The sequence below is a fragment of the Littorina saxatilis genome, linkage group LG11 (assembly GCF_037325665.1).
Source record: "Littorina saxatilis isolate snail1 linkage group LG11, US_GU_Lsax_2.0, whole genome shotgun sequence".
Lineage (NCBI taxonomy): Eukaryota > Metazoa > Mollusca > Gastropoda > Littorinimorpha > Littorinidae > Littorina > Littorina saxatilis.
The window spans coordinates 30,172,819-30,196,528 of record NC_090255.1 but is presented as its reverse complement, the minus strand read 5'-3'; the positions used below and the strand labels follow the sequence as shown (position 1 = coordinate 30,196,528).

Sequence of the window (23,710 nt, the reverse complement as noted above, 5' to 3'; positions counted from 1 at the left end):
CATTACTCAAGAGCCTAGATTACCATGCAGTATGACAAGAGCCTACCGGCTCAGTAAATGCTTGTATAACTGTGTTTTAATTTTAAATGTGTCAAGCGCAAAGAGCATACTTGTAAAGTTATGATGTTGCGCTCATTAAATGCTCATTTATTATTATTATTATTATTATTATTAAAGGGACGTAATGCTGTCTCTGCAGCCCAGATCGAGAGACTGTGTGAGTTTAATCATAGACCTATAGACCTTTTCGGTATCTGAGCAGCTCTCGTGAGACACGCTCTTTGTCAAGTTATGCTTTGAACATCGCGAGAACTTCGAACGGCTTGGCTAGTGCAGCTCGCACGAGATCGCTGTACCGCATGCTTTGCTATGCTCTGAAGTTTGCGAGAGATTACGAGAGCTTGGAATACCGATAGGGTCTATAGGTCCCTGGTTTAATATATAATCAGTTAAGACTGAGTAAAAAATTATTACAATCGATAGTTACCAGTGAAAAGTTATATCGGAACAGGCTCTTGTTGTGTTTTTGTTGTTGTAAAATGTAAGATCTGAAACGTTAAAAATTACGTAAAATTGGTGCGTTTTGGTCGAGTGGGATGGGTCGTTGAACTGTGTTGTTACAGCCCGCCGAAGTTATCAAAAGTGTTTTTGCTTTTTGTAATTCGGTTGGTTTGGTGCGTTATACTGACAATGCATCTGCTTTTTCAAGACTAAGCATTGATCACTTTAAAACACAAGGATCATCATAGGCCATCATGACTTGTTTCATTTTACATCGCATTCTAAGAAAGAGCAGAATTCTCACTATGCGCGCGGTACATTTCTAGAATCGCGTAGCGCAAAGTTGGAATTCCTACAATGGCGGCCATTGTTGGAATTCCAACAAAGCGCAGGTCATTTCTGGAAAAGCGTCGATGACGAGATGGGTCGCAACATGATTTAAGAGTGACGTGCCCTTGACAGCTGATTGCTTTCTGCTGTTCTTGTGAAACTGAAAGGTTTGTTTTTGTTGTAATTCATACGTTTTAGTTTGCACAAGCATGGCGCATTGATGGTGCTACATTATATAGTGGATAATGTCGTCCAGTCTGATTTATCCTTTGTTGATGTTCTGAAGATGTTGACTCGAATTTTGACTCTCTCTCTCTCTCTCTCTCTCTCTCTCTCTCTCTCTCTCTCTCTCTCTCTCTCTCTCTCTCTCTCTCTCTCTCTCTCTCTCTCTCTCTCTCTCTCTCTCTCTCTCTCTCTCTCTCTCTCTCTCTCTCTCTCTCTCACACACACACACACAATTTTATTTTAATGCAAAACGAGAAGCCTTGCAATGCTATATGATCAGAAATGAGCTAAAAAAATTAATATTTTGCCTCTTGATTTAATTTTTTTGCAATTTTCTTTTTTATTCATTTATTTTGTTGTTATTGCAGATATCAAAGCAGATGTTTTTCATTTGACTGAATTTCAACTTTAAATACATTGTTTTATAATGAAGATTAAAAAAAATCATTGTATGAGGAATTGGAAAAAAACCAACCAGGTGGTTAAATTATACCTACAGATGTGAAAGATAAAGCGTTGGGGAAAGTAAGAAAACTCATCATGGCCGGCATCATCACCCCAGTATCCAGCCCAGTGGGCCCGCGTGAGGAGAGGTTTCTAGAGACTTACTTCAGCATGCTCGGACATCTGGCCTTTGACAGAGCCAAGGAAATGATGGTGAGAACAGATTTAGACATGAGATTATTTATTTATATTTTAACTTGTAGTTTCTCCAAGTTAAAGTTTGATTGTTTGTCTTATGTTTCTTTGTTTGTTTTTTAGAAGTGGGGCATATCTAAAAATAAATCTTTCAAGACTAAGAACGGGCCACATTAAGGCTATATAATGCAGGTGCATGAACACACCTGCATGACACATTATGAATCCCTTATGCAGCATATTATATTGTAAGTTATCTATGCGCAGGTTCTATATATATTTCTTATGTTTCCGCTTAGTCAGAACGCAGGCCAAGTGGACCAATCAGGAGAATCATGGGTATAGGGCTGTGCTTTTAAACCTGAATCAGTGAATGGAGAAGCGAGAATACTGTATTTTTGTCATTTTATTCATGTCTGCTCAGGACAAAGAGAAGGAAGCACACAAAGCGTTCACTGCGGCATCATGGGGGACCTTGGTACAGTGTCTGTCGCAGTTTGCCACGGCCGAGCGAATGTACTTGTCCTTGACCTTCTTGGAATACAAACGCTTCACTGGCATTGGACGGTCAAAGGAGGTAAGATATTTTCTTTGAGTGAAGTTGGTACCGATGTGTTAGAATATGTATTTTCAGCACATGTGTTTTGCAGTGTGCAGCATGCGAAGCGCTGAAGCAAAAATTGTGAAATTTAGAGAAAGAACTGTAAAATAAACCACCCCACTAAAAACAGAACACTTTTATTTATTTTTTATTTATTATGTTTAACTTTAACCTAAATAATATATACATTTTATAGAACAAAGCTTCATCATGTAATCTTCAGGTATGCATTAGAAGGGTGAACTTTGTTAAGCACATATAGACAGTATAAAAGATTTTAGCCATATCTCCTAATCATTCCTTTTTGTTCTCAAGAAATTTGATAATCACTCCATATTCCAGATAAACTTCCACAATGTGACCTCATTTCTCTTAACTTAATTATCATATTATGTATGTTAACTATTTCTGGACGAATACAGGATTTTTCTGGTAGCAAAATGCGTCACTCAGTGCCTAATACCGGAATTTTACGGTTGCTCAGCTCCGGTCAAAAATCTCACTACTATCCACTATATTCTACCCGATCCATGTTTTCAATGCCGAGGCCATTACTGTTGCTTGGCAGTTTCCGGCACGTGTGTTGACCAAATATGAGCGCATATTTTTTTTAGATGTGAGGCAACATAGTCCAAATAGGGTTAAAAGTTGATTGGAACAAATACAAAATTTCTGCAGAATCTTCGCACCACATACACCCTGCTGATGCAAGAGTTCCGCCGCATGGAGGATGCAACTCCGCAGACAGTGGAGATAACTCCTCCCTCTCCACTTCCCTCACCTGCCTCGTTGTTTGCCGACTTTGATGTCCTGGTGGCTCACCTGTGTGGTCAGCTGTGTCACTTCCTGTCTGCACGGCAGAAAATGATGGACTTGTATCCTTGGCGTGAAAATTGCTTGTACATGTTATTGAAGGAAGCTTGTAGGTAGGTTCATTTAGCTGAGGCTTTTAAGGCCACATGTTTTTATTTAGTAAAAGGGTAGGGTTAAGATTATGCAGACACATGTCTAATTAATGCTTTTGTCATCAGTGTTTTAATGTATGATAGTTGAATGTAATGAATAATCGTCTTACTTAGATTTTTTTTCTCCTGAAGAGACATTTTGATGCTGCATGTTATATAGTACAGCAGTACCTGTGATGTGTGGACCCTCCCATGAGAGGACACCTCCCTTAAAAGGACACTTTCTCTTGTCCCTTTTATATTATCTCTACCAAAGTATACCTGTCATGAAAGGACACCTGCAATGTAGGGACACTTTTGGCTGGTCCCAAGGGTGTCCTTTTATCACAGGTACCACTGTAGAACCATCCTTTAAGACCTCAACAACCAAAAACCTGAGAAAATCAGGTCTTAAAAAAAAACCGCGGGTTAGGGGGAAGAATTTACCCGATGCTCCCCAGCATGTCGTAAGAGGCGACTATCGGATTCTGTTTCTCCTTTTACCCTTGTTAAGTGTTTCTTGTATAGAATATAGTCAATGTTTGTAAAGATTTTAGTCAAGCAGTATGTAACAAATGTTAAGTCCTTTGTACTGGTAACTTGCATTCTCCCAGTAAGGTAATACATTGTAGTACGTTGCAAGCCCCTGGAGCAAATTTTTGATTAGTGCTTTTGTGAACAAGAAACAATTGACAAGTGGCTCTATCCCCTCTCCCCCCTTTCCCCGTCGCGATATAACCTTCGTGGTTAAAAACGACGTTAAACACCAAAGAAAGAAAGAAAGAAAGGTCTTAAAAGGCAGGGAGTCTAAAAAGGGTTAAGGCATATTTACAGATTCAATAAACAGAAAAGCTGAAAAGGTACAGTCTTATATGCAGGGAAGTTTTTCATTGTGAGCGGGGGGAGGTGGGTCTCGAAAAGAATGGAGTTCCACCATTTTTTTTTTTTAACTGGGAAATGTCTCTAGCACCTAATGAGTTAGATTCTGCTAGAGCATAACTTACATTTCTCGACTACAAGTCTCAAATAAAAGTTTTCTTTGACATAGTAAATCACAGCTATGAACAGATATCAACAATGGGTGGCCACAAAAACATGAACTTTGAGGATCTGGCCACAATGGTCAACCATATTACACAGGCTCACGGCAAGGCCTTTCACCACCCCTTGTTGATCCCTCTCAAGACCCTTTACAGGTAATATGCCTGTGTGTATGTGAGATTGCATGGAAGATTTGGCGTAAGGCCAAAAAAAAAAAATAGGTGTGGTTACGGTAACATAGCCAAAAAAAATAGGGTAGGAAGGTAGGCAATCACTTTTTTTTTTAAACTTTTTTTTCTAATGTGTACAAATTAAACCTACTTGACAGGGAAATAAGTGTGCGACTCGGGCGCTTTCGCTTTCATTGCGTTTTCTGCACTCGTTTTCTTGTGTGTTTTTATTTTTTTCTGACAAATGTAATAAAAAGTTATAGGGTCGGCCCTTAAAAATAGGGTAGGTCGGGTTACCGTAACCACACCTATTTTTTTTTTTAGGCCTAAGAGAAGTCAGCTAGGCTACCTGTTTTATGCCAGCAGTTTCTTTGGCAAGGTTCTTCAGCCTGCCTTGGTATGTTCTGTGTGTGTTTGTGTGCGTGTGTGTGTGCATGTGTGTTGTGCAGTAGTTAATATGTGTGTGTGTTGGGGGGTGCTGGTGTGTTTGCAGGAGTATCTGCCATGTATTTCAGTGTATTTCAATACGACTGTAAGTTACTGTAGTGAATACCTTTCTAGATACAAGCAAACCTGTTCAAAATGACCACCGAAGGAACCAACCAAACGGAGTCGTTATAGTCGTTATAGGCAGGTGATCAGTATGAAAAGGTTAATTATATAACAAAAAAACTCTTCTGGGGTCCTTTGGATTGGTCGTTGTGGGCAGGTGATTGCTTTTGAGACATATTTGCAAAGGAAGGTTCAACTGTAGCTGACATGTACATGTCAGTATGTGTTTTTTTTTGCAGATCTAGTTTGCATATCAGTAAAAATAATACTGTGACAGGGAGACTACTGCGTCACCATTCACAGAAGACTCTCTGCAGAGTTGTCTGCCGGCCTTGACGGCTTGAGCATGGGCTATTTATAGTAGCTCGACGTTTCTTGTACGTCAGTCTCTGGTTTAACACCTGTCAATTGTAGAATTCTGTTTGTGATGGGGTCTTGCAGCCGCTGTCTCCTTGGATGTCCTGGGAACCTCTGCGTACCCATAGTCGTTTTTGTAGGGCTAAAAAATTAGCTCTAAAAATCTCAATCCTGTTTGAATGGCTTTGCCTCCAAAGGTGATTGTTGTGCTTCAGGTACTCGGTTACACTCCTTTTCATGGTTTTGCCTTTTTTGTAATACGGTATATTTTTGTGGTGGTATTTTGCAGCTGGGAGTGTGACGTGCTAGGACACCTGCTTCAGGGACAGATACTGATGGCCGACTGGCAGTTTTTACCGTCCTTGCTACAGCTCCACGCCGCACACAGTAAACTGCAGGCCTGGTTGACTGCTGCCGCTGTGAAAGAGGTTAGTTGACTGTTTTTGACTCTTCTGAGTAATCGGTGAGTCTTTGTAATGAGCAGTGTCCGTTTGTATGGACGTCCAGAGGTAACGAAGGCGAGTCGTGTAAGCATATGCTTTTCTTGTTACTCAAAGTTTTAGTGTATTTTATTTCTGTCTGGCTTGATTTTACACACAGTATAGTTGTTGTTAGTGGCGGAAGCTGTACATTTTGCCATCTCCTACTTCGTTGAATGCAGTAAAGTATACAGCTACGGTTCACATCTGCAGCTTTGCAAAAGGTTAATATGCTCCTTTCACCATAACATATTTTATACCATATTTGGCTCAGTGACATGCTGCACTTAATTAACTTGAGACGTGGTTCATGACCACGTACTGCGAGTGGGAATGAGATCAACTTCTTCTTCTTCTTCTGCGTTCGATGTGAATGAGATCAACATTATGTTTCCTTTTTGACTGCTTTGGGGATTTTATTTTCATGGTAAAAATTCTCTCTGAAATGTCATGTGGGGATGTTCAGAAGTATTTTGCACTGTGAGCAGATTTTGATTTGTTTTGTCTTTTTTAGTTTTCTGTGAACTTCAGGATAAAAGAAGTAATTTTGAGGTTTGCTTGGAGGGTTTTTTCAGCAAGAGTTCAGGATTTCCAAAACTGATTCAGGGTCAGCAAAAGATTACCCAATAATATCGCTGATGGGGTCTATGTCGACCAAAAGAGTGGGATTCCCTTTAGGGGGAGTTTTTGAATAAAACTTGCAAACCATACTCGAATTTCTAAGACATATCAAAAAAGATGGAAAAACATCAAATTCTACCGATGTCGCCAAGCATCACGTGACTTTCAGCGATATCAGCGACACGCTACAGGAACTAAACCCTGTGGTATTCCCTGTATGCAGGGAATCGCCCTCCAGGAACTCCACCTACAGGGAATCCCACTCTTTTGGTCGACATAGACCCCATCAGCAATATCTGAGAAATTCATGTCTTAAAAAGAAGGAAGTCATAAAATGAGAATATATTTGCAGAGGTTATAAACAAAAAATCTGCACATTAGGCCTAAAAAAAAAATAGGTGTGGTTACGGTAACCCGACCTACCCTATTTTTAGGGGCCGACCCTATAACTTTTTATTACATTTGTCAAAAAAAACAAAAAAAAATAAAACGAGTGCAGAAAACGCAATGAAAGCGAAATCGCCAGAGTCGCACACTTATTTCCCTGTCAAGTAGGTTTAATTTGTACACATTAGAAAAAAAAGTTTTAAAAAAAAAGAAAGTGATTGCCTACCTTCCTACCCTATTTTTTTTGGCTATGTTACCGTAACCACACCTATTTTTTTTTTTGGCCTTACAGAGAAACATTTGTCATTTGATTTTGTGACATGTACTTCCTATAACGGTATGTTGCTGTGTGTTTAAATTGTTTCAGAGCAAGAAAGCGTTTGGCGGCGGCTCAAAGGTCAATGCCATGCCCTTACTCTACCACTGGCTAGCCAAGTTCAAGGGTGTTCTGGTGTCAAAGGTAAATAAAATCTACCATCAGTTTCCTTGCTGTCAATACAGTGGAACCTGTCTTATCACATCTACGCAAGGGAACGACCAGAAGTGGGCGTTATAGACAGGTGGTTGGGGGTGGGGGGGATGTAGCTCAGTCGGTAGCGCGCTGGATTTGTATCCAGTTGGCCGCTGTCAGCGTGAGTTCGTCCCCACGTTCGGCGAGAGATTTATTTCTCAGAGTCAACTTTGTGTGCAGACTCTCCTCGGTGTCCGAACACCCCCTTCGTGTGTACACGCAAGCACAAGACCAAGTGCGCACGAAAAAGATCCTGTAATCCATGTCAGAGTTCGGTGGGTTATAGAAACACGAAAATACCCAGCATGCTTCCTCCGAAAGCGGCGTATGGCTGCCTAAATGGCGGGGTAAAAAACGGCCACACACATAAAATTCCACTCGTGCAAAAAAACATGAGTGTACGTGGGAGTTTCAGCCCACGAACGCAGAAGAAGAAGAAGAAGAAGACGGGTGGTTGCTATAGGACAAAAAACTAATGGGATATCCTTATGAGTATGGTCGTAATCAGCAGGGGGTCATTATTGAGAGTTGGTCACTGGGGCAGGTTGGGTGCGTATGTGCGTGCGTGCGTGCGTGTGTATGTCTGTGGTAGAAACTCTAACATTTGAAGACGTCACATTACATTGACGTCACATTATGACGTAAGAGGGTTAGACGTCACGCGAAGGAAGTACTGAAAGTCTCGGTCATTATTATTTTGAGCGGGCCGAGACTAGTTGGCAGTCGTGTCCCTGTAAGTAGGCTACATGCAGACAAACAGATCTAGATCTAGTGTCTCGCTTTCTTGCACAGTTTCACCTATGCTCTTTCTCTCTGTGTGTGTGTGTGTGTGTGTGTGTGTGTGTGTGTGTGTGTGTGTGTGTGTGTGTGTGTGTGTGTGTGTGTGTGTGTATGTGTGTATGTGTGACGGAGTGATTGAGTTTGTGTTACTGTTTGTCGATTTCTTACGTGAGCCTTGATGGCTTCGCCTCTTGTTTTTATATTTAGTCAAGTTTTGACTAAATATTTTAACATCGAGGGGGAATTGAAACGAGGGTCGTGGTGTATGTGCGTGCGTGTGTGTGTGCGTGCGTGTGTGTGTGTGTGTGTGTAGAGCGATTCAGACTAAACTACTGGACCGATCTTTATGAAATTTGACATGAGAGTTCCTGGGTATGAAATCCCCGAACGTTTTTTTCATTTCTTTGACAAATGTCTTTGATGACGTCATATCCGGCTTTTCGTAAAAGTTGAGGCGGCACTGTCACGCCCTCATTTTTCAACCAAATTGGTTCAAATTTTGTTCAAGTATTCTTCGACGAAGCCCGGGGTTCGGTATTGCATTTCAGCTTGGTGGCTTAAAAATTAATTGATGACTTTGGTCATTAAATATCGGAAAATTGTAAAAAAAATTAAAAATTTATAAAACGATCCAAATTTACGTTTATCTTATTTTCCATCATTTGCTGATTCAAAAAACATATAAATATGTTATATTCGGATTAAAAACAAGCTCTGAAAATTAAATATATACAAATTATTATCAATTTTTTTTTTTCGAAATCAATTTAAAAACACTTTCATCTTATTCCTTGTCGGTTCCTGATTCCAAAAATATATAGATATGATATGTTTGGATTAAAAACACGCTCAGAAAGTTAAAACGAACATAGCTACAGAAAAGCGTGCTATCCTTCTCAGCGCAACGAATACCCCGCTCTTCTTGTCAATTCCACGGGCACTGCCTTTGCCACGGGCGGTGGAGTGACGATGCTACGAGTATACGGTCTTGCTGCGTTGCGTTGCGTTCAGTTTCATTCTGTGAGTTCGACAGCTACTTGACTAAATATTGTATTTTCGCCTTACGCGATTTGTTAATATTTTTTGTTTAGATTTCTCGTGAGTTTTGCAGTCCTTTATATGACTTTAGAATGATATGGTTGCAGAGTTGTCTTGTTAGGAGTATGAGAATGTGTCATTGGTGTGATATTGTATCACATGGCTTGATCAGGAATCGAGCCTCTAAAATATATATATATATGATTTTAATCATTTGTGTAACATATTCCATGCACTGTCAGTCGGCAAGCAGCCAATTGATAATGAGCTCTTTTTTTTTATTGGCACATGTACCATTAAAGTTTTGTGTTGATGTTTTTGTGGGTTTTTTTCTAGCATGATTAAAGCGCAGTAAAGAGGTGGTATTTATCCTTCTTTTTTATGGCTAATATCCAGCTGTGCATCTGTCTGTGTGTGTGTGTGTCTGTTCCTCTCTCTCACCCTCCCTTAGACCTTTTCAATCTCCGTCTCATTAACATGCACATCTTTCTCTCTAAACTGTTGATATGCGTGTTTCAGTTTAGCGTGTATTTTCACACCATCCTATCCAAACAGTCAACGCCTAACGACATGAAAAGCTGGCTGACTAAGGCTCCCGAAGACTACTTTGCAAGGTTCGTCGTACACACTTTAGTTATTACAGTGGTACCTGTTTTTTTGACTACACAAAACAATCTGAGAAATGAGTTTTGAAATACAGTGGAATCCCCCCCAATTTAAGACCCTGTTTTCTGAGATTTTCTGTTCATAACCTCTGTATTTTTACCCCCATTTTAAGACTCCCTCCATTTTAAGACTCTCTCCATTTTAAGACTCCCTCCATTTTAAGACTCTCTCCATTTTAAGACTCCCTCCATTTTAAGACTCTCTCCATTTTAAGACTCCCTCCATTTTAAGACTCCCTCCATTTTAAGACTCCCTCCATTTTAAGACTCCCTCCATTTTAAGACTCCCTCCATTTTAAGACTCCCTTCATTTTAAGACTCTCTCCATTTTAAGACTCTCTCCATTTTAAGACTCCCTCCATTTTAAGACTCTCCATTTTAAGACTCTCCATTTTAAGACTCTCTCCATTTTAAGACCTAATTTTCTTAGATTTGTGGAGGTCTTAAAAGGGGGTTCCACTGTAGTCTTAAAGTAAAGGTACATTTAAGGACATTATGAAGAGTAAGCTTGAAAAAAGGTCTTTGTTTGTTCGTTCATGGGCTGAAGCTCCTACGGCTTTTACGTGTATGACCGTTTTTACCCCGCCATTTAGGCAGCCATACGCCGCTTTCGGAGGAAGCATGCTGGGTATTTTCATGTTTCTATAAACCCACCGAACTCTGACATGGATTACAGGATCTTTTTCGTGCGCACTCGGTCTTGTGCTTGCGTGTACCCACGGGGGTGTTCGGATACCTAGGAGAGTCTGCACACAAAGTTGACTCTGAGAAATAAATCTCTCGCCGAACGTGGGGACGAACTCACGCTGACAGCGGCCAACTGGATACAAATCCAGCGCGCTACCGACTGAGCTACATCCCCGCCCGATAAACAGGTCTTAAAATGGAAGTTTTACTGTATTTGTTTCTCTTGGCACAACCAGTACCCACAAGGAGGTTTGAACCGTTAGCTTCTTCTTCTTCTTCTGCGTTCGTAGGCTGAAACTCCCACGTACACTCGTGTTTTTGCACGAGTGGATTTTTACGTGTATGACCGTTTTTACCCCGCCATTTAGGCAGCCATACGCCGCTTTCGGAGGAAGCATGCTGGGTATTTTCGTGTTTCTATAACCCACCGAACTCTGACATGGATTACAGGATCTTTTCCGTGCGCACTTGGTCTTGTGCTTGCGTGTGCACACGAAGGGGGATAAGCCACAAGCAGGTCTGGACATAAGTTTACCTAGGAGATCGGAAAAATCTCCCCACTTAACCCACCAGGCGGCTGCGGCCGGGATTCAAACTCACGGCCTTCCGATTAAGAGGCCTACGTCTTACCACCGTGCCACAGCGCCCGTCTTGAACCATTAGCAATCTAAGTCTTTGAAAGTCAATGTATATTCAGGTACATCTTGCTTTGTTTTGCATGTCAAACACGTAAATCAAGAAAGTGAACAATTGATGCTTCGATGAAAGTAAAATAGAACAAACAAAGAAGGAGAGAAACAAATAAGGCAAAAAAAAAAAAAAATAGATCTGTTTACGGTAACCCGACCGACCCTAGTTTTTTCGCGCGACCCTAGACTTTTTTTTGGCATTTGGGGGGGGGAAAAAAAATCTTGTTTTTTTGGCAAAATAACGTAAAAATATGGTTTTTTTGGGGAAAAAAAAAAAAATCCCGACCTACCGACCCTATTTTTTTGGCCTATGTTACCGTAAACAGACCTCTTTTTTTTGGCCTAAAGTTACAACAACAGGAACAAAAACCTAAAACAAACCTTAAAGGCATACTAACGCACTCCCGTGTTTACAAAGTGTAGTTTGCCCACAATCGATGTCAAACGCACCATAAGACCATATAATGACGATACGTCACCATGCGCGGACCATAATACATGCATTACAGCTTGTTCTAGCCTCTGAAAAAGTGAGGATGTCAACAAAGCCGCGGTGTTCTCTCCCTTGCATCAACGTTACATGTGTTGCCAAATCTTTAAATAGGACGATCCAGATCAAAATGAAAATTCAAATATCTCAACATTTAAGGGGTCCTAGACCACAATATTTTGCAGGGAACTTAATTTAGTCTGTCTCCAGCTGTTGGTAAAGCAATTAGCGTGTATAGTCATCGAGTACATATGGCTTTAAAGAACAAGGAAGCAAACAAACAAAAAGACGTTTACTCGTTCGTGAAATTAATGAAAATAACATAATTTTCATGGAAAAGTGTATCATGAATTCTGCAACTGTGAATTAATATTTCTCACAGTCCACACTCTCCACACTCTCCACACTCATGGAAATGCCCTTGGCAGACCTGTTTACCCTTACTATTTTGGAGTAATTTATTACTATTTTTTAGGATTCTGGGAAAAATATACTCCATTTGAGTCCAGACTACGATTTTCAAATGTGCTTTGAATTAGATTTATGTTGCTAATGTTGTTGTTTGTAACCACTGGGTTACTACTTTGGTCATCAGATTACTATTTTTTGACTTGACCATTACTCTTGTCGAGTGTTAGGGGTAAACAGGTCTGCCTTGACGGATAAACTCCTGCGTCAGACTTGTTCTTCTCTTTTGACAGAATTGTTGCATTCCACAAGAAGTGTGATGCGTTCAACATATCGCTAGTGCTGGACACGAACGGACTTGGAGACTTGTATCAGGGCCCTGGTTACCATCATCCCGATCGCCAGGCATGCATCCCACAGGGAATGGATAGTTACCCGGCCATCCTCTCTTACCCTGGGGTAAGTCCTCTGCATTGAATCAGCTGAAGCTTTGGGTAACTGAAAGTGCAGCATATGATAGGGCAGTTATTTCTGTTTGATGTTAAGTTTGCAGTGTGTTGGTCTGTGCATGCCTTTACATTATTATCCTCTCTTACCCTGGGGTAATTAAGTCCTCTGCATTGAATCAGCTGAAGCTTTGGGTAACTGTTGTTTGGGTAACTGAAAGGGCAGAATACATACCTGTCAAGTCCTACGCATTCTGCGTAATTCTTATGGTTTTTCGGTGTTTTTTGGGTCCTACGTCGTATACCTCAAACCATACGCATTTTCAGCATTTAAAAAAAAAAAAAAAAATTTTTTTTTTTTTTTTTTTTGCTGGCATGGACTGCCGTTCATTCATTTCTGAGGAGGAGCTTGCACCAGCCACACAACAGAAGTTCTGGCATGATGTGCGCCAGTTCTACGTGGCCTGTGTGAGGAAAATGTTGAATAAATTTCCATTTGGCAGTGAAACCCTGCAACACCTTCAAGTGCTGGATCACAGTCTGGGAGCTGACACTCTGACTGCCTTCTTACAGGTCAAAATTAACTCTGATGCATGCTGCCATGATTTTAAGGTGACTGGCAGCATGATTGACAAAGCAAAGATTTGCACAGATGAATACAACAAAGAACACAAGTGACAAGTGATAAAAAAAATGAATGAACAAGAGTGCAGTGTAAATGTATTACATGTAGTGGTAAATAAAGAGCAGTTTGTGTAGAAAGGAATTTATGTGTTTTACTTTTAGTTTGCGAAAAACAATCTGATTGGTTTAGTGTGTATGCGTGAGAAGTTGAATTTGTGCGTTTAACCACATCCTGATCCATGCATTAACTATGGTTTTTGATCCCCAACTATGGTTTCTTATGCCATTTACTATGGTCAGAGGCCAAAAGTACTTGACAGGTATGAGAATATGATAGGACCAGGACCGTAATTTCTATATACAGTGGAACCTCCCTCTTAAGATCCCCCAACATCTTAGAAAATCAGAAGGAAGGAGTTTTAACATGGAGGTTAATTTACAGAGATTATGAAAAGAATATGTGAAAAAGCAAGGTCTTCTTCTTCGTTCGTGGGCTGAAACTCCCACGTACACTCGTGTTGTTTGCACGAGTGGAATTACAGTGGCAGTGTTTATAATTAGCTATTGTAATGGAAATATTTGTATTCCTTCAGTTATCTTGACATATTTAGACAGCAAATATGCAGTTACAGTTGGGAGCCCCTTTTTTTGTTTGTTTGTTTGTTTGTTCGTGGGCTGAAACTCCCACGGCTTTTACGTGTATGACTGTTTTTACCCCGCCCCAATCTCTCGCCGAACGTGGGGACGAACTCACGCTGACAGCGGCCAACTGGATACAAATCCAGCGCGCTACATCCCCGCCCAGCAAGGTCTTAAAAGGGAGGAAATCTTAAATTTGGGGGTTCCACTGTATTCTGTTTTATGTTTAGTTTCAGTGTGCTGGTCTGCACGCCTTTACATTATGATAGATTTAAATTGTGGTAGTTGATTGTTTAAATTATGACAGTGAAGTTTGCAATGTTAGTCAGCTCCAATCTCCTTGTTTTGTGTCGCTGTCAACATTATTGACATGCAGTGGAACCCCCGTTTCAAGAGCGCCAACAATTATCTGAGAAAATGAGGTTTTAACTTTAAGAGAAAGAGAGTTTTACTTTTAGAATGGAGGAAAATGTACAGATACTATGAACAAAAAAATCATAGAAAGCACAGTCTAAAAGGTTTGGGGAGGGATGGAGTCTTCAATCAGGAGGCCCCACTGTACCTCTAAGATATCTGATACAGTGGAACCCCGCCCCCTCTCCCCTTTTAACCCCTTGACTGCCTTATGATGGGTATACCCGTCATGCGCTTGTGCAGCCGCAAGCGCCTTAGGACGGGTAAACCCGTCTTCTCCGTTCAGGAATTTTCCAGAAATGCTACGTCACTGCTGACACACAAATAGCAGCCAATGGCTTGGTAGGATACCTCATTCTCATGAATAAACATAAATGGTGACGCGGTATTGCGTCTGAAGGCTATTTTCGGCCTTGGCGGGCAGGAAAGGGGAGAGAAAGCTCGACTCGTCAAAATGGCTAACGGTGACAGTCGACCGGGCCCTAGTAGGGAAAAACAAAGACGGACTGACGCTACAGGCGGTGCAAATGATTATGGATACTGACAGGGGAAGGGGGAGATCTTCTTTCGGACGATTCGTATGGAACAGGTAGATGACAGTGATTATGATCCTTTCTTGGAGCAAGCAAAACAGCCACCTGTGTTTGATCCACAGGCACCGGAAGATGCGCCGGACTGATTTTTCAAAAGTTTATATTTAAACATCATTTAACCTCAACATGCCAGGACGTTTACGTCAAGGAATAGAAGAACGCGCATGCGCAGCCTCACTGAATACGCACGCAGTGCTTTACTACCAGACATAAATTTTATCTCTTGGATTATCGCTTACATCCTTCTTGTGTGTGTAACTATTTGTGGAAAGCTGCACTTGAATGTGCTGATTGGATTGTTTTGTGTATTGTGACAGTTTTTTGGATTATATTTATCAATGGTTTAGGTGAGTGAACAGTTTTTCTTTCATTGGTATTTGCGTCCACGCTTACAGCGGAAAGACAATGGCGGACCTCAGTCATGATGAGTCGGATAGCGAACAAAAGGAATGCGCAGATTTGTCACGTAGTGGCGCTAACTCTGGAGTGCAAGAAATGTTTTCGGAGTTGATGAAACGATTTGATCGTATGGAGAAAAGGATGCATCACTTAGAAGAGAGTGACAGTGTTGAACACGAGAATGAAGCCAGTTCCGACAGGGTCGGTAACATATCTGGCATTTGCGCTGACAGGGTCAGCGAAGAAGACAAAAATGAGCTCGCCAGGGGCGAGGAGGAAGATGAGGAAAGCGTTTTTCAAGTGGTGGTGAAAAACGCTAACAGTAACACAAGTAAACCTGATATTCTGGACACACTGGAATTAGACCTGGAGCTGGCAGAAAAAGAGGGGGCCCCAGTTGCTGAGAAATTGGCAAAAATCGTTGAAAACAGATTCACTGTCCGCATGTCAGACCAGAAATTGCAAGAAAAACTAGACAAGCACTTGGTGCCAGAAAATTGCAAGCAAATTAAAGCTCCTCATTTAAACGAGGAGCTAATTGACAAAGGGAGTGTGGACAGGAATGCAAGGAAAAATGACATGCGCCTGTACAACATTCAAAAACTGCTGTCTAAAGCCTCCGCCGCACTAGTAAATGCATCAGACAAGCTTCATTCAGACATGCTTGAAATTTCAAACCAGACGACCGGCGATCTTGACAAAGAAACAGTGTTAAAAATGGCAAACGAGGGTCTCGCAGCAAATGGTGACGTCATTGCTCTTTTGGGTACAGCACAGTTAGAACTCTCTCAGAGACGAAGATTCCAGCTACAAGCCTGCTTGCCAAAGGACATCGCTTCTATCGCTAATGCAAAGATAGAGGTAGGGTCTGACAACTTGTTTGGAGAAGATGTTGACAAAAAGGTTCGCACAGCGCGCGAAGCTTACAAGTCGGCTTCAGGCAGGGGCAGTGGTGGCGCACACCGGTTCCAGCCTTACAGCCAGAGAGGAGGCAGGCCTTTTTTAGGAAGAGGCCACGCCTCTCAGTCAGCGAGAGGAATGACGACATACCGTTCCCGGGGGTCATTCAGGGCAAGAGGAAACTCGCGCGGGAACTACAACCGAAAGTAGACAAGAACTCTGATCATGCTGCCCAGCGTCCTGTTTCTGAGGTGAATACATTTTATGACAGTTTACAACAAACACTTTGTTTACTCAATGATCTGAAAGACAAATTTAAAGCAGGACAAATTAGGGAAAATATAGAACAGTGGGAGAAATTGACTTCAGACAAGGTTGTCCTTAGTATGGTGCAAGGGGTAAACATTGATTTTACAGAAGTGCCTGTGCATAGTGGTGAGATTTTTCAACCTAAGTTTTCACAAGAACAGACACTGGCCATTGACGCAGAAGTAGAGGAGCTGATAAGGAAAGGAGTAGTTGTTGAATGCAGTCATAGTATGGGTGAATACATCTCACCTATTTTTGTGAGACCGAAGAAAGACAATAAGCTTAGACTTATCCTTAACCTGAAGAACTTGAATAAGACAGTTGAGTATCATCATTTCAAAATGGAAACATTACGTCATGCTTTAGCGCTGGTGACAGAGTGCTGTTGGTTTGCTTCTTTGGATTTAAAAGAGGCTTACTTCTCAGTTCATGTGAATGAAAAATCACAAGAGTACCTGAAGTTTTTCTGGAAGGGGAAGTTGTATAAGTTTACGGTTTTTCCTAATGGATTGGCGTGTTGCCCACGTTTGTTTACCAAGATTCTCAAACCTGTTATGGCCCACCTTCATAGCTTAGGGTTTATCTCCACCATCTTTATAGACGACACTTTGCTGATCGGTGATTCTGAGATAGAGTGCATCAGAAATGTTAAAACATCAATTGATGTGTTTCAAAAACTGGGGTTTGTCATACATCCCACCAAATCAGTTATCAGACCTTCCCACCAAATTACGTATCTAGGGTTTGAAATCAACTCAGAGACAATGACAGTGAGGCTGACTCAAGAAAGGAAGGACAGGATTGTGGTATTAGCCAATAGTCTACTGGACAAAGGGAGATCAAAGATTAGAGAGCTTGCTAAATTGATTGGCATGGCAGTGGCTAGTTTTCAAGGAGTGAAATATGGGGCTCTGTGGTACAGAAACATGGAAAATGACAAAATTGTGGCATTAAAACAGAACCATGGAAACTATGATGCTGAAGTGATTTTCTCAGAGGAAGCCAAACAAGACATGGTATGGTGGAGAGATAACATTCTAGTAGCTGATAGCCCGGTTGAGGTTTCACCAGGAGAGCCAGAATTTGTTATCCATTCAGATGCGTCTCTCACAGGATGGGGTTGTTCTTGTAGTGAGGGCAGAACAGGTGGGCACTGGACACAGACAGAAAAACAGATGCACATTAATGTGTTAGAACTACAAGCTGCATTGTTTGCTTTGAAGGCTTTCGCGAGTGACAAGAGGGGTATTCACATTCGACTTATGCTCGATAATACCACAGCTGTGGCATGCATAGCTAACATGGGAACTAATCACTCAGCTAACTGTAATGCTGTGACGAAGGAAATCTGGAATTTCTGTGTAGATAGAGACATTTGGGTGACAACTGCGTACATACCTGGTGTAGAGAATGTCGAAGCTGATGAAGAATCTAGAAAACTGAATTTAGATGCTGAGTGGAAGCTAAATTCGAATTTACTCTTCCACGCTCTTCAAATACTTGAGTTTGAGCCAGAGATAGATTTGTTTGCTTCCCGAATTAATTGTCAGTATCCCAGATACGTAGCATATCGGCCGGATCCAGAAGCGGTTAGTGTCAACGCACTTAACATGTCGTGGTATGGTTTGCGATTGTATGTTTTTCCACCTTTTTGTTTACTGCCCAGGGTACTACAAAAGATGAACAAGGACAAAGCACAAGGTGTGATAGTGGTTCCATACTGGCCAAGCCAGCCCTGGTTCCCTCGGTTAGGGAGTCTGTTGATAGCGAAGCCAGTTCTTGTGTCAGCAAGGGACAATCTACTTCACATGCCTGCAAACCCAAACATGGAGCATCGGCTCAGAAAAACACTGCAAATTCTTATTTGCAAAGTATCAGGGGTAGGCTCAGAAGCAGAGGACTTTCGCAGCAAGCAGCCTCAGTGGTCTGCGCATCCTGGAGAACAGGGACAGCTAAACTGTATGCCGTATACATCAAAAAGTGGAAAATGTATGCGAGTAAAAGAGGCATTGATTCGGTTCACCCTTCTGTAATTAATGCAGTAAATTTCCTGGGAACATTGTTTGCTGCTGGACAAAGTTATAGTAGTATCTGTGTTGCGAGATCAGCGCTTTCAGGCTACCTTGAAATAGAAGACTGTGGCACTTTTGGTGAACACAGATTGGTTAAGCGGTTTGTAAAGGGGATTTTTGAATTGAGACCATCTTTCCCAAAATACTCTGCTACGTGGGACGTAGATACAGTTCTCTCTTATCTAGAGAATCTTATTCCATTGGGAAAATTGACTTTAAAAGAATTATCAAGCAAGTTAGCTACATTGATTGCTATCTTATCCGGACAAAGGTGTCAGACAATTCACTCCCTTTCTTTGTCGTCAATGAAACTTACAGGCTACAAGTGTGTGTTTCATATAAACTCAGTGATGAAACAATCAAAGAAAGGAAAACATGTAGCTCCAATTGAGTTATTGTCGTTTGACAAAAATCCTAATCTGTGTGTAATCGCAACCCTCAAAGAATATTTACGTCGTACAAAGGACTTGAGAGACACAGATAAACTGTTCGTAAGTTATCAAATACCTCATGGACCAATTTCCAAAGATACACTGGCTCGGTGGATTAGAGACACTCTAAGTAGAGCAGGTGTGGATACCTCTTTGTTCACGGCTCACAGCACCAGATCTGCAAGTACGTCGGCAGCGGCTGCCAGGGGCACGCCAATTGACGTCATAATGAAAGCTGCCGGATGGTCGTCGGAGTCCACCTTTGCTCGTTTTTACAAAAAGACACCTTCGGTTAACATGGGTCAAGTCTTACTGGACTCTTTTCTCAAGAAAGATTGAGGTGAGTGATTTCGTCAAAGAATATAACTTGACAGTTGGAAGGTTACAGTGGTGATAAACATGTACACATATCTCTGAAAATTCCTTGACGTAAACGTCCTGGCATGTTGAGGTTAAATTACCACAAACATGCGAGACTTACCTTGTGTAAGTTGAAGCTTGTTTCGGATTTAGCCGATACATGTTACAGGAACGTTTATGTCAAGTCCCACCCTAATTCTGTGGAAATAAAAATCCCAGCCCTTGGGTTACGTTATAGTCTAGTTCTCTTGAAGGAGAATGATTAATTTGTGTACATGTTGTATGTATTATATGTTCTGAAGAGTGAGGCTGCGCATGCGCGTTCTTCTATTACTTGACATAAACGTTCCTGTAACATGTATCGGCTAAATCCGAAACAAGCTTCAACTTACACAAGGTAAGTCTCGCATGTTTGTGGTAATTATAAGCCAAACTAATTATTATTTCCATGTTTAGACACTAAAATCAGATTCTTGGTTCAATTTCCTTTAATAATAACATAGGTTTTACTTACCTACCTACTGCCAGTTTGGAGCTAGAATTTTTTGTGAATTATTACACCCCGAACTCCAAAATTCCCTGGCAATCAGGAATGCACATAAGTAAGTTTTGATTGGCAGCGAAAGGGTTAAGACCCCAGGCCAGTGATTTAAGACTTTCCCCCTTTTAAGACCTTGCTATTCAATCTTTCCTGCTAGTAACCTGTGTAAACTTACCTCCATTTTAAGACTCCCTCTCTTTTGATATGACTTGATTTTCTCAGATTAATTGGAGGTCTTAAAAGGGGGGTTCCACTGTATCACACATTTGCAGGAACACCCGATGCAGCACTGGCCCAACGTCTTGATGCTGGTGACCAGGCGTGTTACTCCATCCAGCAATTCTCCCACCCACAAAACAAACTACTTTTATGATGTGGTAAGCCCTTCTGCAGTCTTGCATGTCTGAATTAAACGGCTATGTTTTTACCGTCCCTCAACCTGCCCATCTGCATTCCTCATCTTCCTTTTGTTTTTACACCCCCGGTATAGGGGTGTGTATAGGTTTCGCTCGATGTGTTTGTTTGTTTGTTTGTTTTTTTGTGTTCGCATATAGATCTCAAGAATGAACGGACCGATCGTCACCAAACTTGGTGAACAGGTTCTATACATTCCTGAGACGGTCCTTACAAAAATTGGGACCAGTCAAACACACGGTTAGGGAGTTATTGGTGGATTAAGATTCTACAAGGACTTATAGAGGGACATATTAATGGTCAAAGGGAAATAACCACACTTGTTAGCAGTGCCTGCTCTGTTGGTGGCAGTGAGAATGCTAAGGACGGGGGTGTTTTTCCTACCTCGGAGGAATTTCTTGTTTTTATCATCTTCACCAGGTTGATCCAAGGTAATTGCTTTCCTCTGTCTTGTGTTTTTGACATTTGCACTTTTCTTATTTGAAATCGGGCGGGAAAATAGCTCAGTTGTCAGCGGCGCTGGTTTCAAAACCAGTTGTCGCTATCAACGTGGGCTTGATCCCCACTTTCGGCGAGGGATTTATTTCCCAGTCAACTTTGTGCAGACTCTCCTCAGTGTCTGAACACCCCGGTGTGCACGCATGCGCATGCTGAAGAACCCAAGTTCACAGCGAAAGTCTCAGGGCTTGGAAACACGGATGCAGGAATAATAAGAAAAAAATGGGTAGCGCCATACTGTATGGCGGCTCACTTCCCCCAGGGAGAAAGCAACCCGAATTTCCATGAGGGTAACCTCACAGGACTATATTATGAGTTATTTCTAATATGCTGACTGTTAGCAAATGATAATAGGCATGTCGAGAAAAAAGATATCAACCATGAGCCCTTTAGGGGAATGCTGATATCGTTTGTGAGACATGTCTGTTATCATTTGCTAACAGTCTTTCTTTCTTTATTTGGTGTTTAACGTCGTTTTCAACCGTTCAAGGTTATATCGCGACGGGGAAAGGGGGGAGATGGGATAGAGCCACTTGTTAATTGTTTCTTGTTCACAAAAGCACTAATCAAAAAATTGCTCCAGGGGCTTGCAACGTTGTACAATATATGACCTTACTGGGAGAATGCAAGTTTCCAGTACAAAGGACTTAACATTTCTTACATACTGCTTGACTAAAATCTTTACAAACATTGACTATATTCTAAAGAAGAAACACTTAACAAGGGTAAAAGGAGAAACAGAATCCGTTAGTCGCCTCTTACGACATGCTGGGGAGCATCGGGTAAATTCTTCCCCCTAACCCGCGGAGGTTTTTGCTAACAGTCAGCATATTAGAAATAACGCTTTTATTACCGTTTAATTCGACCAAAACAAATTTCGAAGCGACCCCGCGAATTAGACAGAACAGCCGCAATGGGAACTTGAGCGCTCCTACCTGATTATGCCTGTCAGTCAAAGAATTCTCGTGACCCGGGTCAGCCAATCAGAGTAACACACCTGATGTGATGAATATTCACAGGTCAAATGCGTTTGACACACAACAATCTCACAAGATAAACCATGTTGAACATGCATTAGCTTTTTCTTGTTGAACAGAGAGCGACAGATTTAGAACCGACTCAAGACGGATGGGAAATGACCTAAAGATACATTTGACGTAAAGCGAGTGACGCAATTTCACTTGATTTTTCCGAACTTAGATAATTTAGATTTTAAGTGAGCGGGTCGGCATTGCACACTCAGAGGATGGGCGGTGCCTTGCTGTTCCGTAAAGCACCCACCGACAAAACTCGCTTTTCGGTATTTTTTTTTAGATAAAGAGAGCATTATCTAACAGCATTTGAAGTGTCATTCTTTAGAATAAATTATGCTGATATTGTTAATTTAAATTTTTACTTTGTCTTGTTAATGTTTAGCTTGATGAACAAAAAGGGTCCCTGCCTGAACGTTATAACATTTAGAGGGTCACCTAGAATCCGTCCTGATTGGTCAAAAAGCCATATGGGGCTATCATCAAATTTTGATCTTTTGTGGGGATCTTCATGCCTTTCCGAAAGTACGTTTAATACACCATCAGTGTTTGGCTTCTTTTCACAAGTACTATTAGAGAGTAAGTACTCTGTAATATCCCGTGTGCCTTTTTCATTTCAGAAAGCCCAAAGCACCTACTTCATCATACAAATTGACCCAAGAATTTCGCTTGTGGTCATCTTTGAATGCAAAAAGTCGGAGAAAGACTCACACACCAACGCTTTCCTCACGGAATTCAGTGCACAGCTTCGTAGCCATTGGATCCTGGGAAGTCTAAAACACCACTGAATTGACATCCATGCCATTGCCATAATTAAAATGGGGCGAACAAGGATAATGCTTTACACTGTGGATTCCTACAGATTTCCGTGCTCAGCTGTACAGCCAATGGATTCTGAAAAGTCTAAAACACCACTGAATTGACATCCATGTATATGCCATAATTAAAATGGGGCTAACGAGGATAATGCGTTACACAGTGGATTCAGAAAATAGCCTGAATTTCTCTATGAGATAATAAAGTATTCTTATTCTTATTCTTATTCTTATTCCTACATATTTCAGTGCTCAGCTGTACAGCCAGTGGATTCTGGGGAGTTAAGACAGCACTGAAATTGCTGATTGGTGTATGTGTAGCAGGTTTATTTTTAATAAGATTGCATGCAACCCAGGCATGGGAATTGTCCGCCGAAAGGCAAATTTGCGCCGAAATTGTTTTTGTACCGTTGAAAAAGCAAAAATGTCCGCCTAAAAAATAAATGGGGGAGGCAAAAATGGTTCTAAAAACTGAATTTCATGGCAAACTTGTAGCTCAGATGACACCAAATTGCACCATTTGGGTTCTTTGGAGAGAAAAAAATTCCGGTAAGCAAAAATATGCTTTCTGAATGTGCGCCTGTGAGTGTGAAAGAGTCTCCTCGTAGAAAATGTATGGAGCAGTATTAAAATGTCCTTTTGTTGATATTGTGAAGCAGAAAATAAAACTGAAATAATGTGTAAAAACAGCGTACATGTATGTGCATGCATTTTGTGTGCATCTGAATGACTTGGTATTAACCTTCACCGGATCACACTTTGGCCTACACAGTCCGGATGATGTGGGTTGTGTACGACCCATACTTTCCAAAGAAGGATTCAACGTAAAAAGTATGGCTCGTACTACCCACACCATCCGGATAGGGATAAACGTTTTGCCGCCTCTTTGCAGATTATGGGTCGTACACGACCCACACCATCCGATTAAGCATAAACAACGTACAATTCCTTACGTAATTCCAAATGGGCCGTCCATGACCCACATCATCCGGACTGTGTAGTTCAAATTACGTCATCGTTCATTTGGTTTTTTTACAGAGATAATCTTTAGGCAATGGGATGGTCATATGGTGATTGGAGATTACATGAAGTCTCAATCAAAAACTCCA

At 41.3% G+C, this 23,710-nt stretch overlaps 1 protein-coding gene across 1 annotated transcript; it reads left to right on the top strand.

Annotated features, from left to right (window-relative positions):
- Window positions 1-847: 847 nt before the first annotated feature.
- LOC138980234 (KICSTOR subunit 2-like) lies at window positions 848-23,288 on the top strand. Its single transcript, XM_070353080.1, has 11 exons — window positions 848-998; window positions 1,556-1,713; window positions 2,120-2,272; window positions 2,975-3,171; window positions 4,299-4,436; window positions 5,650-5,788; window positions 7,215-7,307; window positions 9,696-9,790; window positions 12,409-12,574; window positions 20,116-20,220; window positions 22,407-23,288. Exons 2-11 carry the CDS (start codon window positions 1,597-1,599, stop codon window positions 22,572-22,574), a joined length of 1,371 nt encoding a protein of 456 aa, XP_070209181.1. The 5' UTR covers window positions 848-998; window positions 1,556-1,596; the 3' UTR covers window positions 22,575-23,288.
- Window positions 23,289-23,710: the final 422 nt, after the last annotated feature.

Coding starts and splice junctions, on each gene's coding strand:
- LOC138980234 (XM_070353080.1), top strand. CDS start 1,597: ATGGCCGGCATCATCACCCCAGTATCCAGCCCAGTGGGCCCGCGTGAG. Junction 1,714..2,119: donor ACAGAGCCAAGGAAATGATG/GTGAGAACAGAT, acceptor ATGTCTGCTCAG/GACAAAGAGAAGGAAGCACA. Junction 7,308..9,695: donor AGGGTGTTCTGGTGTCAAAG/GTAAATAAAATC, acceptor TGCGTGTTTCAG/TTTAGCGTGTATTTTCACAC.